The sequence below is a fragment of the Mustelus asterias genome, chromosome 8 (genome assembly GCF_964213995.1).
Source record: "Mustelus asterias chromosome 8, sMusAst1.hap1.1, whole genome shotgun sequence".
Taxonomy (NCBI): Eukaryota; Metazoa; Chordata; class Chondrichthyes; order Carcharhiniformes; family Triakidae; genus Mustelus; species Mustelus asterias.
Window position 1 is genome coordinate 125,497,108 of NC_135808.1, and position 16,728 is coordinate 125,513,835.

The 16,728-nt window shown below is 48.1% G+C and overlaps 1 protein-coding gene across 1 annotated transcript in view; it reads left to right on the forward strand.

Moving 5' to 3' along the window:
* The window catches only part of LOC144497532 (uncharacterized), a 253,729-nt gene extending 240,638 nt beyond the window's left edge, over positions 1-13,091 (forward strand). The window contains exon 5 of the mRNA XM_078218929.1: positions 11,561-13,091. Within this exon, the coding sequence (XP_078075055.1) occupies positions 11,561-11,774 (214 nt within the window). The 3' untranslated portion in view covers positions 11,775-13,091. The remainder of the gene's footprint in view (positions 1-11,560) is intronic.
* Positions 13,092-16,728: the final 3,637 nt, after the last annotated feature.

The following is a 16,728-nucleotide window of genomic DNA, read 5'->3' on the forward strand; positions in this document are numbered from 1 at the left end:
ATGGTCAATCAATCTAACCCGCACGTCTTTGAACTGTGGGAGGAAACCGGAGCACCCAGAGGTAACCCGGGTACTACTTGCTACTGATCAGCCCAAGACTAAATTAATGTCCAGGTTTTGCTGCCGTCACATTCATACAATTGTATTCATGGATTTATGAAAAACATACACTTTCCTTTCAAGCAAATGGAGAATGGACATTCTGCTTTGATCCCAAATGGAGTTGAGAGGTCAGGTGACCATTTTCTTTTGACAATGTACATAGAACTAACTATATGTGGATGGAAGTTGCCCGCTTGTACATTAATACAAATGACGTTTAGGGACATTTCATTGAGAATAATTAAAATGCAACAAACATTTCCTCTGGATTAATGGGTGTTACTGTCCAAATAAATGCAGAACCTAGGTCACAATGGACCTGGAGACTTCTTGGCTTCAGAGTGGAATTCCATAGAATGGGTGTGGGGAAAAAAAACCCATTCTATTGCAACAAGATGTAAATGGGTGAAACAAACTCAAACAGTTTGTACAGATTTGGTCTCCTTACTTGAGAAAGGATATACTGGCATTGGAGGGGGTGCAGAGGAGATTCACTAGGTTGATTCCGGAGATGAGAGGGTTGGTTTATGTGGAGAGACTGATTAGACTGTTTTGATTGGAACATATTAGATATACTTGATAAGGGTTATACATTATAGTGGTCATTTTGGTTTCTTGTTTGCAATTGATAAAAGTTCTTGCTAATTTTCTTACTATACATGTTAACTATATTCTTTAGTAAACTTTGTTTGACAAAAGCTCCCAAGCGGGTCATTTGAATCACACCTGAAGTGAAACCTATCATACTTATCCTAGCCAAATTCAAGGTGCAAAATTTATGATTCAGGTGGACTCCATAAAACACTTTGGAGTTTCTGACCTGAACCATATCAATCTACAGTGACTACAAGTGTAGGTCAGAGGCTGGGGATACAGTGGCAGGCAACTCACCTTCTAATTCCCCAAAGATTTTCCGCCATCTACAAGGCACAAGTGAGATGGAATACCCTCCACTGGCCAAGTGCAACTCCAACATTCTCAAGGAACTCAACACCATCCAGGACAAAGAAGCCCACTTGATTGTCACCACATCCTTCAGCTTAAACATTGGCTCCCTCCATGAATGGCAGCAGTGTGTGCCATCTCGGACTCATCTTTTTCCAAGATTGAAGAGCGAACGGTGACTGATTCAATTGAGTGGAGACACCAAAGCTAAACCCAACCTTGTCTTCATCTGCCACCATCACGTGAACACTTCTCGCCATGGTCATAGACCCAGGTTCACGCCCCAGCTCAGAGGTGCTGAACCCAGTTTTGCCTCTTCTGCTCCCAGGCTGACTGAGCTCAGTTAACTCAGAACATAGAAACGTAGAAGATAGGAGCAGGAGGAGGCCATTTGGCCCTTCGAGCCTGCTCCGCCATTCAGCACGATCATGGCTGATCATCCAACTCAGTAGCCTAATCCTGCTTTCTCCCCATAAGCTTTGATCCCATTCATCCCAAGTGCTACATCCAGCCACTTCTTGAATAGATTCAATGTTTTGCATCAACTACTTCCTGTGGTAATGAATTCCACAGACTCACCACTCTTTGGGTGAAGAAATGTTTCCTCACCTCCATCCTAAATGACCTACCCCGAATCCTCAGACTGTGACCCCTGGTTCTGGACTCCCCCCACCATCGGGAATATCCCCCCTGCATCTACCCTGTTTAATCCTGTTAGAATTTTATAAATCTCTGTGAGATCCCCCCTCATTCATCTGAACTCCAGCGAAAACTAACTTAGTCAATCTCTTCTCATACATCAGTCCCGCCATCCCCGGACTCAGCCTGGTAAACCTTCGCTGCACTCCCTCGAGAGCAAGAACATCCTTCCTCAGAAAAGGAGACCAAAACTGCACACAATATTCTAGGTGTGTCCTTACCAAGGCCCTGTATAGTTGCAACAACACATCCCTGCTCCTGTACTCGAACCCTCTCACAATGAAGGCCAACATGCCATTTTGCCTTCTTTACCGCCTGCTGCACCTGCATGCGTACCGTCAGCGACTGGTCCCGCTGCACACTCCCCTCTCCCCATTTACAGCCACTCAGGTAGTAACCTGCCTTCTTGTTTCTGCTTCCAAAGTGTTTGCAACGGTGTTCAGGAGCCAGGATTTTGCAAAGGACTTTGAACGTTTGGGAGATCAATCCTTCATTCAGTTCAAGATCATTTCACTTTGAGTGCGTGCCAATTGCGCTCACGGGCAGCGCAACAATGATTTAGTTTAAGAGCTGAACATGCAATTATTGTTTTAAAAAAATAAAATGTGATTCCACAATAATATTCAATAAACGCAGTGTATTCAACCAGTGGTTAACAAACAGTGAATTGCCGCACTCATTCCCTGCTCATTTTCTTAATGTTATTTGCATGGACTCGTTTAATTTAGATTGAATTTGATTTAAATAACACCACGTGAATTATGCAGATGGGTTTTATTCAGATTCAAGCCAAATTTAGAAAGCCGCTTCTGTGCCAAGATGTCATATTCCAGAATGAATCCTATTTTATTCTAGTTACCCTGATGGAAAGTGAATTTGCAATCCTGCCCGGCAATGTACATTGCTGGCAGTCTGGGTGAGTGAGGCTGATGACCCATCACCTCTGAATACGGCATTCCCCTTTTCCGTACTTTTAACTGGCTGGGTGCCGGAATGAGCCACGTGACTTTCTCTAATAGGGCCGGATTTTCCAGCCGCGCTCACCCCAAGTCAGAGAGTCCTGCCCAAGGTCAACGGACCTTGGTACGCTTCTCCCCTCGCCCGCTCCGATTCCTATGGTGGGTGGGACGGGAAAACGCACCTCATACAGTCATACAGTGCGGAAAAGGCCCTTGGGCCCATGGAATCTGCACCGACAATAATTGCCACTAAAGTCGTGCTAATCCGTGCACTTATCCCATATTTTTGAATGCTATGATGTTTCAAGTGCTCATCCAAATATTTTTTAAGGTTGTAAGGTTTCCAGCCTCCACTACCTTCCCAGGCAGCGCATTCCAGATTCCCCCCACCCTCTGAATATTTTCTTCTCAAATCCCCTCTGAATCTCCTGCCCCTTACCCTAAAACTATGCCTCCTCGGGATTGACCCCTCAACCAAGGGGAACAGCTGCTCCCTACTCACCCTGTCCATGCCCCTCATAATCTTATACATCCCAATCATGTCCTCCCTCAGCCTTCTCTGATCTAGAGAAAGCAATCCAAGCCTAGCCAGTCTCTCCTTAAACCTCAAATGCTCCATCCCAGGCAACATCCTGGTGAAACTCCATTGTACCCCCTCTACTCAGTGGCAGGGGTGTGGTGGGGGGGGGGGGGGAGCAGAATGAGGGAAGCTATGTCCCAAGCACTGTTGAATGGTGTCTATTTTGTTTTTAGATAACAATCACAACATCAAGAGTATCAAGCCCCGAGCATCAATAATGCTCAGTCGGTATAAAAGTGTCTTCCACACCCTTACCTGTAAACCCAGCACTACAGCAAGCCAGGCAAGGTGAAGCCTTAGGCCGGGGTGGTCAGAAAGGCTGAAGCTTAGGAGCAGAGTGGTCAATCAGAGCGAGGGCTGGGAGGGCAGTGGGCAGAGAGGGCAGTGGTCAGAGGGCAGTGGTCAGTGAGGGGAGTGGTCAGCGAGGGGAGTGGTCAGAGAGGGGAGTGGGCAGAGAGGGGAGTGGTCAGAGTTGGGAGTGGTCTGGGAGGGGAGTGGTCAGGGACAGGAGTGGTCAGGGAGGGCAGTGGTCAGGGAGGGGTGAGGTCAGGAAGGGCAGTTGTCAGAGAGGGGGTGGGCAGAGAGGGGAGTGGGCAGAGAGGGGAGTGGTCAGAGAAGGGTGTGGTCAGGGAGGATGGTGGTCAAACAGGGCGAGGGCTGGGAGGCGAGTGGGCAGAGAAGGTGAGGTCTGGGAGAGCAGTGGTTAGAGAGGTTGAGGTCAGGAAGGGGTGAGGTCAGGAAGGGGAGTTGTGTGGGAGGGCAGTGATCATAGAGGGCAGTGGTCAGAGAGGGGAGTGGGCTGAGGGGAGTGGTCAGTGAGGGCAGCGGTCAGTGAGGGCAGTGGTCAGAGAGGGCAGTGGTCAGAGAGGGCAGCGGTCAGTGAGGGCAGCGGTCAGTGAGGGCAGTGGTCAGAGAGGGCAGTGGTCAGAGAGGGCAGCGGTCAGTGAGGGCAATGGTCAGTGAGGGCAGTGGTCAGTGAGGGCAGTGGTCAGAGAGGGCAGCGGTCAGTGAGGGCAGCGGTCAGAGAGGGCAGCGGTCAGAGAGGGCAGTGGTCAGAGAGGGCAGTGGTCAGAGAGGGCAGTGGTCAGAGAGGGCAGTGTTCAGAGAGGGCAGTGTTCAGAGAGGGCAGTGGTCAGAGAGGGCAGTGGTCAGAGAGGGCAGTGGTCAGAGAGGGGATTGGTCAGTGAGGGCAGTGGTCAGTGAGGGCAGTGGTCAGTGAGGGCAGTGGTCAGAGAGGGAAGTGGTCAGAGAGGGCAGCGGTCAGAGAGGGCAGTGGTCAGAGAGAGCAGCGGTCAGAGAGGGCAACGGTCAGAGAGGGCAGTGTTCAGAGAGGGGATTGGTCAGAGAGAGCAGTGGTCAGTGAGGGGAGTGGTCAGAGAGGACAGTGGTCAGAGAGAGCAGTGGTCAGAGAGGGCAGTGGTCAGAGAGGGCAGTGGTCAGAGAGGGCAGTGAGCAGTAGTGAGTGAGGTTGAATCTAACTGTGAGCCAGTGAATCGAATGGGAGGAAAAATCATGGCAGAATGACGTCATTATATGTGAGTCGACAGGTAAATTTTAAATTTAATTTCACCAGCATATAACCTAAATTAGATCAATTAATTAGTCTGAAAGCACAAGGTAGTCCACTTGATAAAATAAATTAACTTTGTATATTGTATAATGTATTACCAATAACACAGGTAAAAGAGGGTGAGATATTACTGCACGCAGCAAACTAGGAGAGATCCTAGCCAGCCACCTCCGTATCATTCCTACTGCTCGGTGCGAGTGAGCTTGGGAAGGGAGGATAGAACAGATGGATACTTGGCTGGAGAGGTGGTACAGGAGGGAGGGTCTTAGATTCCCAGGAGATTGGTACCTGTTCTGAGGATGATGGGACCTGTACAGGCCGGACACATTGTATCTAACCAGAACCAGCACAATGTTCTCCAGGGACGGCTTGCTAGTGTTATTGGGGAGAGTTAACTTGCCCAGGGAATGAGAGCCACGATGTAACATTAGAAAAGTAAAACAATGGGTGGGATTTTTCTCCCTCTCTGCGGCGTGTTTGGTGGCGGCAGGAGGCGGTAACCACTCGCTGGCAGTGGGATCTTATGGTTCTGCTGTTATCAACGGGGTTCCCATTGAACGCACCCCTTGTCTCTGGGAAACTCGCAGTGGGCGTGCACTGTCGGCTGGACCATAAGATCCAGCCGGTGTGAACGGGGGGAAGATTTCAGTGAACATGTTTGGAGGATTGGGGAGAGAAATATATTATATGGGGTTATAGTCAGGGAGAATTCAATAAGGTCTAAATTAGGATTATAGTGCATGTATGTAAACACGCAAAGCATAGCATTGGTAAGCTGCAAGTGGAAATAGGGCAGCACAGTGGTTAGCACTGCTGCCTCATAGCGCCTGGGACCCAGGTTCAATTCCCAGCTTAGGTCGCTGTCTGCACGTTCTCCCCGTGTCTGCGTGGGTTTCCTCCGGGTGCTCCTGTTTCCTCCCACAGTCCGAAAGACATGTTGGTTAGGTTCATTGGCCAGGCTAAATTCTCCCTCAAGTGTACCCGAACCGGAGTGTGGCGACGAGGGGATTTTCACAGTAACTTCATTGCAATGTTAATGTCAGCCTACTTGTGACATGAATAAATGGAAAAAGGGAAGCTGGGGATTTTGAGCTCGTGAATGGGCTAGATTACAGGAGCAGGTTTGGGGAAGGCTGTGGACAATATCATAATGCGCTTCTGATTTGTACTGCTGATTAACCTCCACAACAGCAGATGCTCTTTACAAATGTAACCTCCCACCATGCTTTGCTGAGTGACATTTGGGTAGAATATTTGGAGAAGCATTTGGAAAGAATCCCCAAAAGCCAGCACCTGAGCTGTGTATAATGGATTGCAGGAAGCAGAAGCAGACAGAATTAAGGAGAGCCTTATTCCAGGAAGGACAAGCACTGATTGAAACATTGCAACCAGTGTGAGTGAGGGTCTGATTCTTACATCACCGGCAAAGGAGTGAGGCCGAGAGTTCCAGCACCGGGGGCCTCTGATAAACTCAGTATAGAATTGTCAGCCCAGGAACACTCCCCCCTGGTCCATGGTCATTGGGCTGGAGTGGGGGTTGGGGGAGCCCTGAGAGTACATGATGGAATCAAGGTCATTTTAAAAGTCCAAAGCTGTGCGGGTTAGGTGGATTGGCCATGCTAAGTTGCCCCTTAGTGTCAGGGGAATTAGCAGGATAAATAGAAAGCGTTACGGGGATAGTTTATTTTTATTTATTTATTTATTGGGCTTTCATTAACACTGCAATGAAGTTACTGTGAAAATCCCCTAGTCGCCACACTCCGGCGCCTGTTCGGGTACACTGAGGGAGAATTTAGCACGGCCAATGCACATAACCAGCACGTCTTTCAGACTGTGGGAGGAAACCGGAGCACCCAGAGGAAACCCAAGCAGACACGGGGAGAACGTGCAGACTCCACACAGTCACCCAAGCCAGGAATTGAACCCGGGTCCCTGACACTGAGAGGTAGCAGTGCGAACCCACTGTGCCACCGTCATGGGCACCTGTAAACCACTTTCAGTTTTCTTTTCCAAGTTGGGTGGGAGCCACATCGTGCAGCCACCAGCCTTTTGGATGTAAATTAGGGAATCTCATTCTGATCCCAGATAGTTTGCTTGGGCCACCTCTGGAGGCTTCCAGAAAGGTGCAACCCCAGTATCAAGGCCAGGAGCACTGATCCACAGATTATCCAGGTGAATACTTGAGACAGAGGTAGATAGGTTCTTAATTGGTAAGGGGATCGAAGTGTACAGGGAAAAGGTGGGAGAATGGGGTTGAGAAATGTATTGGCCATAATTGAATGGTGGAGCAGACAGACTCGATGGGCCAAATGGCTGAATTCTGCTCCTATACCTTAGGATCTTGTGTCTTATTAGTCTCAGAACCCACCACGTTCAAAAACATATGGATAACCTATTTCAGAATTGAGACAGTGCATAATAATGTCAGAACACAGTACTTTCATTGTGTAGTTATATCATTGCTACTTTATTATGTCACTGTCTGAAGTTAATTGCTGTTTAAGGGTTGTAGGAAAGATCAGAGGGAGAGTGACTTTCCTGCCATTTTACATATTTTCCAGTATCCAATTGCACAATGAAATTCAGAGCGGACAGGGATCAGGGTTTGAGTCCATCTTGCTAACCAGCCATGATATAGAGCTTGGCAAGATAGAATAGAAAAATAATCTATGACGATACTTCGAAAAGGGCAGACTTTTCAGGCAGATCAGCAGTGCACTAATGGTAGCACAAAGGTTCTTCTGTCCACACCAAGAATTTCCAAACCCGGAAGTCCCGAATGGTAACACCCCTGCTGGCCAGTTGAGCAATGTATTTTCTTTAATTCGCCTATTTGGAGACACTTAGTCATGACCCCTGAGAAGAGGGAACTGTTTCCAAGACCATTTCTCTCGTAGACATGGGGGAACTGAGCAGTAAGTGTGGAATGGCTTCACTTCAATGGAAAATAACTAGTCATAGAGTCACAGAGGTTTACAGCATGGAAACAGGCCCTTCGGACCAAATTGTCCATGCCGCCCTTTATTTTACCCACTAAGCTAGTCCCAAATGCCTGCATTTGGCCCATATCTCTCTATACCCATCTTACCCATATAATTGTCCAAATGCTTTTTAAAACACAAAATTGTACCCGCCTCTACCACTACCTCTAGCAGCAATACTGAGGGAATGCTACAGTGTTGCAGGTGCCATCTTCCTGATATGGTTAAGCTCAGGACATTCTCTCTTAGAATCACTGGGCTCCTGCACTGCAGGAATTCTTTCAGCCCATCGAGTCTGAACCGACTCTCCGACAAAGCATCTTACCCAAGAGCCCACCTCCCTGCCCTATCCCCCCAAGCCCACAAATTTACCATGGCTAATCCCTCTGACCTACGCATCTTGGGACAATTTAGCATGGCCAATCCTCCCAACCTACACATCTTTGGACAGTGAGAGGAAATCAGAGCACCCGGAGGAAACCCACGCAGACACAGGGAGAATGTGCAAACTCCACACAGACAGTGACCAAAGGCTGGAATTGAACCTGAGTCTTTGGCACTGGGAAGCAGAAGTGCTAACCACTGCGCCACCGTGCCACCCGTTAGATCATCCAAAAGCTCTGGTCCCCGAACCTCCGTTCACGTCAAGCCCCCGTGTTCGCCTGCCGACATTGGCTCCTGGTTAAGGAAAGTTTTGAATTTTTTAAATTCTCATCCTTGCATTCATGACTTTGTCCCAACTCATCTGTGTTTCCCCCTCAAGCCCTACAACTCTGTAAGATATCTGTGTTCCTTCAACTCCGCTCCCTTGCTCAGCCCCCATTTCCATCGCCCCCATCATTGGAGGCCGAAGTCCGACACTCTGGAACTCCATCCCACACCTGCCTCTTCCTCCTCCTTTAGTAATATTTACACCACAGGAACAGGCCATTCAGCCCATCAGGCCTATTCATCTGATTATGCTCCATTTGAGTCTCCACCCACCCTTCTGTACTGAACACTGTTTACATCCAAAAATGTGCGGGTTAGGCGGATTGGCTGTGCTAAATTGCCCCTTAGTGTCAGGGGGATGAGCAAAGTAAATATATGGGGTTACAGGGATAGGTCCTGGGTGTGATTGTTGTCAGTGCAGGCTCGATGGGCTGAATGGCCTCCTTCTGCACTGTAGGGATTCTATGATTCTATGGACATGTCCGTCAATTTCTTTTATCGGGCTTGCCTTTAAGTGCATTTTTGATGTGATTTGATTTATTATTATCACCTGTATTAGTATACAATGAAAAGTATTGTTACACAATTATGCAATTTGCTTCAATTGCTTTCCTGCAGTTGGGAGTTCCTCTTTCTAACCATTCTCCTGGTGAAGATGTTTTTTGCTAAATTCCCACACTGGATTTTGTTACTGATGGAGACAAAGGCACAAGACTGATGTATTCGGTTTGTGAAACAGGTTGTAACCGGGAGCCAGTGTAGGTCAGCGAATACGGTGAATGAAGGCACGGGGAGCAGAGCTTTTGGATGATCTAATGGGTGGCACATTGGCACAGTGGTTAGCCCTTCTGCCTCACAGTGCCAGCGACTCGGGTTCAATTCCGGCCTTTGGTGACTGTGTGGAGTTTGCACGTTATCCCCGTGTCTTCTAATCTGGTTGTATTTTGATACTGACGGGCAGCAGGCCATTCCTACGTCGAAACGGGCAATACTACTCCAATTCCAAGTCTAGGCTTGTGAGCTTCCTTGATTTTGTAAGCAGACACAAATTTCTGTGATTCCTTAGATTAAATATTTCTTAGAATAAAATCAAATAAATGAAACAGGACAAAGCAGCACCCAGGCACAAAGTGTGAACAGACAAGCAGGTCTTTTAAAACGCAGAAACAAGGCTGACAAAAGGGCTCAGGAACTCACATTAGCATACCCTTCCATTTAATTAAATTGGCTCCAAGGATATCAGGAAGCCCTTATCAAACACTTCAGAAGGTCTCCTAGACCTGGAAGACTTCCTGATATCCAATTAAACACCTATTGTATAAGAAACTCCGGAGATCTCAGACAATTCTCACCTCCCTAGACTGGGCAATCACCAGACTTAACACATCAACTCCGCACCTAAAAACCCATTAAACAGGATGACCATAGCCGAAAACCATAAACAAACCATTTACACATCAACTACAGAATATGGCTATAACTATAACCCGTTTTGGCGGGCCTTCAGAGTACCTTCGGGACTGTTATTGTATGTATGTCCTGATTGTACCTCTGTCGACGTAAAGCAATAAAGCTGTGCCATTGTTGAACCTGACTCTGGGTCCGTAGTGGTCGTATTCGCCCACTCACGCTAACAATTTCCTTTGCAATACCAGTTGGCGGCTGTGCCTTTAGCTGCCTAGCTTCCATGATCTGGAATTTCCTTCCTAACCCTCTCTGCTTCTTCATCTCGTCCTCCGTCTTTAAGATGCACCTTAGATCCTAAATCCTGGATCATGAAGCTCGACACCATCCAGGACAAAGCAGCCTGCTTGATTGGCACCACATCCACAAACATCCACTCCCTCCACCACCGACAGCAGTGTGTGCTATCTACAAGATGCGCTGCATAAATTCGCTAAATTAGATAGCGCCTTCCAAAACCACGATCAATTCCATCTAGAAGGACAAGGGCAGCAGATACATGGGAACACCACCACCTGCAAGTTCCCCCTTCAAGCCACTCACCATCCTCACTTGGAAATATGTCGCCGTTCCGTCGCAGTCGCTGGGTCAAAATCCTGGAATCCAAGATCTCGCCAGGATCAACCCACAGTACGTGGACTGCAGCGATTCAAGAAGGCAGCTCACCATCACCTTCTCAAGGACAACTAGGGATGACCAATAACTGCTGGCCCAGCCAGAGATGCCCATGTCCCACGATTGTGATTATCTGTCCTAATGTGTCCTTATGTGGCCAAGTATAAAATGTCCTGTCCAATAACACGCCTGTGAGGGTCCTGGGGACGTTTAACTATGTCAAAGATGCCATTTAAATACAAGTTGTTATTGTTGTTCTTGTTGTTGTGAGCCGTAAGCAATGCAGAGAGTCGGTGCACAATGCAGTAACACAACAGAACAAAGAAGTGCGATCACAAAGCTTGTTGTCATGAGCAATCTACAAGTAGTTAACATCCGCCTGTCTGCATGTACCTCCCTGCAGCATGCAGCAAACAAACTTACAGCAGATTTCTCTCAACCTCCAGCACTTATTAAAATATGATAAATTAACGTTTGTTAATTCTTACGGTGGGACTTAATTTTGCAGAATACATCTTTTCTTATCACTGGGCAACAGGTCACAATCTGCGGCACGATGGCACAGTAGTTAGCAGTGCTGCTTCACAGCGCCAGGGACCCAGGTTCGATTCCTGGCCTTGGGTCACTGTCTGTACGGAGTCTGTACGTTCTCCCCAGGTCTGCGTGGGTTTCCTCCCGGTGCTCCGATTTCCTCCCACAGTCCAAAAGACGCGCTGGTTATGTGCATTGGCCATGTTAAATTCTCCCTCCGTGTACCCAAACAGGTGCCGGAGTGTGACGACTAGGGGATTTTCACAGTGATTTCAGTGCAGTGTTAATGTAAGCTTACTTGTGATATTAGTAAATTAACAACGGCACCTGCAGCACGCTCGCTGTTGTTTAATTTGAGTTCCCCGATTCTATTAAATGAAGGTATGTGTGTGTTTTGTTCCAGGACTCTCATCTACTGCTGCACCAGCAAGTACCAAAAAGCCAAAATGTCCTCGTTCTCCATCAGGGGAAGAAGCTTGGAGAGACGTGACAGAGGCAGAAACCTCCTGTGGCTGCCTGGTCAGAACCCAACAGCAGCTGCAGCGAGCAGGATGGAGGCAGGCAAGCAGGAAGCAGCCAGGCTGAGCAAGGGCCTGGGCCTGGAGCTGTGTGTGTGAGCAGAATGGCACAGGCGAGGCCAAGACTCAAGGATAAACCACCCCCCCCACGCACCCCCTCACTCCTGGTGGCAAAAGCAAAACAGACTGACTCTTGGTGACTCATTTAGCTTCTGGAATGGGTAACCTTCCCTCCTGCTGGCACGCTGGCTGCATGTCGGGGGTGGGGGCTGATGGGGGAGGGGGGTTGTGGGAAGGGAGGGTCTGATTTGGCGAAAGCTCAACTGCAACCACACCGGATAAAGGCAGCCTCGACCAAGTAATTGCACACAAACCAACGGCCATCTATTCTGAGGGAAGACACGTTTTAAAATTATTTTTTGAAAATCACTGGGGGTTAAAACAAAACGAGCTATTATTGTGAGACAGCTTGGGCAAGAACCTTTATGAGAAAAAGGAAAACCTGCCCAAGCTTGCTTGCATTCTATATTCGCAGGTTAACTGTCATTAACAAGGTGGGGATGCTAAAGGGGAAGAACGCAATAGCACAAAGGAGGGAAATTGAGAGACTCTTAAACTGAGCTTCCTGTCATTTAAGGCCTGGTTAAGTTGTGCAACACACCTCCACACAGTTAATTATTTCCTTGCTGCCAAAAATGTACCATTAGCATGTTCGAACTCTGGAAGTCCGTGGGTCTGTGGGCTACACGTTGCTGAGTCTGAACCCTTGTGATAGCACTTTCTGTAAAAATAGACACGGCAATACTTTGTAAAAAGAAACTAAGTTAATGATATCTCAAAAGCACATATCAGCTGACAAAGGAACATTGTACAAACATGTTAAGTGTTGGCGAATATAGGTGACTGCCAGCCCTGTGCCAACGCTCCACACAAACGGGGGAAAAAAAGAAACTACATTCAGCCCTGGAACTGTTTGCTTTTCCTCTGCACCGCAAGGACAAAAGCCAGGCTGTGCTTACAAAGCCAGCTCACCCTGCGTGCCAGATGGACACTTTCATGTCTGCACAAGTGCTGGATTATTTCATTTCCTGCTTCGGAGCCTCCGAATGCTTGCACAAGAAGCCACTGGAGGATCTCAGACGGGCGAGCTGGGAGAGCCCCGTGTCGGCGAGGAATCCAGCTTTACCGGGTTGGGAGGCTGCAGGAAGAGAGCAGAGGAGCCGCCAGTTCCTTCATAATGAATCGCGCCGCAGTCGTCAGATACATTTGGCCATCTCATATATTTCAGTAATTGGTCCACTTCAGTTAACCTTCGCTGCTACTTCAAATGTAAAACTTGCACATAATAAGGACTTTGTACCAAATGCTTGCATGATTCTTAATTAGAATGCTGGTAAATTCATTTTTTTTCTTGAAGTGAAAGGAACCCACTTATAAGGATTTTAAATGGATCTATTAAATTAATAGGGTTCTTGTGGAACCTATGGGAACTGAATGAAATTTGTGTGGTATTTACAGTCAGACGTGCAGACTCTCAGAGAAGTGCTTCCTCAACCGGTGGGAAGCCAAGGGGGAGTTTTATATTTTGACCAGGGCATCCAAGATGCTACCTCAGTGAGGATCACGTTCTAACTCCCCCACTCTCATTATACAAATCCCTATGTGCAAATGCACCATGGTTTCTCCCTCAAGACTCGGTGGGTTCACATCAGAGGCATGGCGGTTCCAGGATTGAATTTTAGGCCTTTGCTGAGCCTGGGGTTTCCGCTACAAACGCAATACATATGGACTAGGAGCAGGAGTAGGCCATCTGGCCCCTCGAGCCTGCTCCGCCATTCAATAAGATCATGGCTGATCTTTTCGTGGACTCAGCTCCACTTACCCGCCCGCTCACCATAACCCTTAATTCCTTTACTGTTCAAAAATTTATCTATCCTTGCCTTAAAAACATTCAATGAGGTAGCCTCAACTGCTTCACTGGGCAGGGAATTCCACAGATTCACAGCCCTTTGTGTGAAGAAGTTCCTCCTCAACTCAGTCCTAAATCTGCTTCCCCTTATTTTGAGGCCAAGCCCCCTAGTTCTAGTTCTACCTGCCAATGGAAACAACCTCCCTGCTTCTATCTTATCTATTCCCTTTATAATTTTATATGTTTCTATAAGATCTCCCCTCATTCTTCTGTTAATTCCAATACGGAGGGCACAGCCTCAGAGAAAAGGGATGACCCTTTAGAACTGAGATAAGGAGGAATTTCTTCAGCCAGAGGGTGGTGAATTTTTTTTTAATTCATTCGTTAGCTGGTCAGCATTTATTACCCATCTCTAGTTGCCCTTGTTCAGATGGCGAGTGAGAGTCAACCACATTGCTGTGGGTCTGGAGTTACATGTAGACCAGACCAGGTAAGGATGGCAGATTTCCTTCCCTAAAGGATATTAGTGAACCAGACAGGTTTTTCTGACAATCGACAATGGTTTCATGGTCATCAGTAGATTCTTAATTCCAGATATTTTTTATTGAATCTATCGAATTTATTGCCACAGAAGGCTGTGGAGGCCAGGTCATTGAGTGTATTTAAGAAAGAGATAGATAGGTTCTTGATTGGTACGGGGATCAAAGGTTACGGGGAAAAGGTGGGAGAATGAGATTGAGAAACTTATTAGCCATGATTGAATGGCGGAGCAGACTCGATGGGCTGAATGGCCTAATTCTGCTCCTATATCTTATGATCTTATGGAGTTTAGACTCAAAGCTGTGCCTAATGCTGCATCCATTTTGACCAGTTATTCCCCAAGAAGTCTCCCAATCTCACTGGGAGGTGTGCAAATTTAAAATGGGTTCAACTGTGGGTAAACAATTGGATAACAAGGAAAATCCTGAAGCCACACAATACTGTCCCTCAGGACAATGTTATCTGAGTCTGCCCTTCATGCACATTGGGCACCGTTGGCTTAAGGATCTACAATCAGGGAAGCTTTTCAATTTGTCAGGTGACTTGCACCAATGCCGTAAAAAGCCATTCTAAGAAACGGCAAATAGGAGCTCGCCTCAATGAGGATCAAAGAACAAAGAGAATACAGCACAGGAACAGGCCCTTCGGCCCTCCAAGCCTGTGCCAATCGTGATGCCGCAACTAAACTTTAAAAAAAACCCTCTGCCCTTACTCGGTCCATATCCCTCTATTCCCTCCCTATTCATGTACCCATCCAGATGTCTCTTAAATGTTGCTAATGTACCTGCTTCCACCACCTCCTCTGCAGCAAAGGCACCCATCACTTTCTGTGTGAAAAACATCCCTCACATATCTCCCTTAAACTCTCACCTTGAACCTGTGCCCTCTTGTAATTGAGACTTCCATTCTGGAGAAAAAGCCTCTGACTATCCACCCTGTCTCTGCCTCTCATAGTTCTGTAGACCTCAATCAGGTCTCCCCTCAGCCTCTGTCTTTCCAGTGAAAGCAATCCTAGTTTATTCGACCTCTCCTCATAGCCAACACCCTCGAGACCCGGCAACATCCTGGTGAACCTTCTTTGTACTCTCTCCAAAGCTTCCACGTCCTTCTGATAGTGTGGGGTTTTTTTGTAAAAATGCAGAGAAAGCATAAGATTGACCTCCTTTCGTGCAACATTTAAAACGCTGGTTGTAATCTGAAACGACCACCCCCACAACCCACACAGCCGACTGCCCCTCCCCCACCCCACCCCCGCAGCCCACACAGCCGACTGCCCCTCCCCCATCCCACCCCCACAGCCCACATACCCATCCGCCCCCTCCCCCACCCACCCCACAGCCCACTCACCCAACTGCCCCTCCCTCCACCCCCGCAGCCCACACACCCGACTACCCCTCCCCAATCCCATCCCCCGCAGCCCACATCCCCAACTGCCCCTCCCCCCACATCCCCAACTGCCCCTCCCCCCACCCCATCCATGCCCCGCAGCCCACAAACCTGACCACCCCTCCACCACCCCCTGCAGTCCACTCACTCAACCCCCTCCACCCCCCCCGCAACATTTCTCCCCTCCCCATGCAGCCCACAAACCCATCCACCCCTCGCTCAGCCCACACACCCAACTGCCCCTCCCCCAACCCCCCCAACCACACACACCACAGCTCACATACCCAACCACCCCCACTGGCCACACACCCTATCACCCCTCCACACCCAAGCCCCTTCCCGAACTGTCACTCAACCGCAGCAGCAATTGATAAAGACTCGCGTTTGCGAGTTGGGGGCTCGGCCAGTTTTGCGGAGAGCAATTCATTCGGACGAACAGATTGGTGGATGGATGCAAACCGTCAAGGAGGCTTGGAAGCCTTGGAGTGACGCGCGGAACTGGTTGGTTCACACCGGAAATTCATCAGTCTTATGAGAATGTAATCAGTTCCCGGGACAACACGTGTCTCTGAGCAGCAGAGGAAAATCCAGACCCTGACTCGGTCAGAACATGGGAATAGCTTTAGCCATTCAGCCCTTTGAACCTGTTCTACCATTCAATTCCATCCTGGCTGATCTGTATTTAGAACATAGAACAGTACAGCACAGAAGCCCACGATGTTGTGCCGAGCTTTATCTGAAACCAAGATCAAGCTATCCCACTCCCTATCATCCTGGTGTGCTCCATGTGTCTATCCAATAACCGCTTAAATGTTCCTAAAGTGTCTGACTCCACTATCACTGCAGGCAGTCCATTCCACACCCCAACCACTCTCTGCGTAAAGAACCTACCTCTGATATCCTTCCTATATCTCCCACCATGAACCCTATAGTTATGCCCCCTTGTAATAGCTCCATCCACCCGAGGAAATAGTCATTGAACGTTCACTCTATCTATCCCCTTCATCATTTTATAAACCTCTATTAAGTCTCCCCTCAGCCTCCTCCGCTCCAGAGAGAACAGCCCTAGCTCCCTCAACCTTTCCTCATAAGACCTACCCTCCAAACCAGGCAGCATCCTGGTAAATCCCCTCTGCACTCTTTCCAGCGCTTCCACATCCTTCTTATAGTGAGGTGACCAGAACTGCACACAATATTCCAAATGTGGTCTCACCAAGG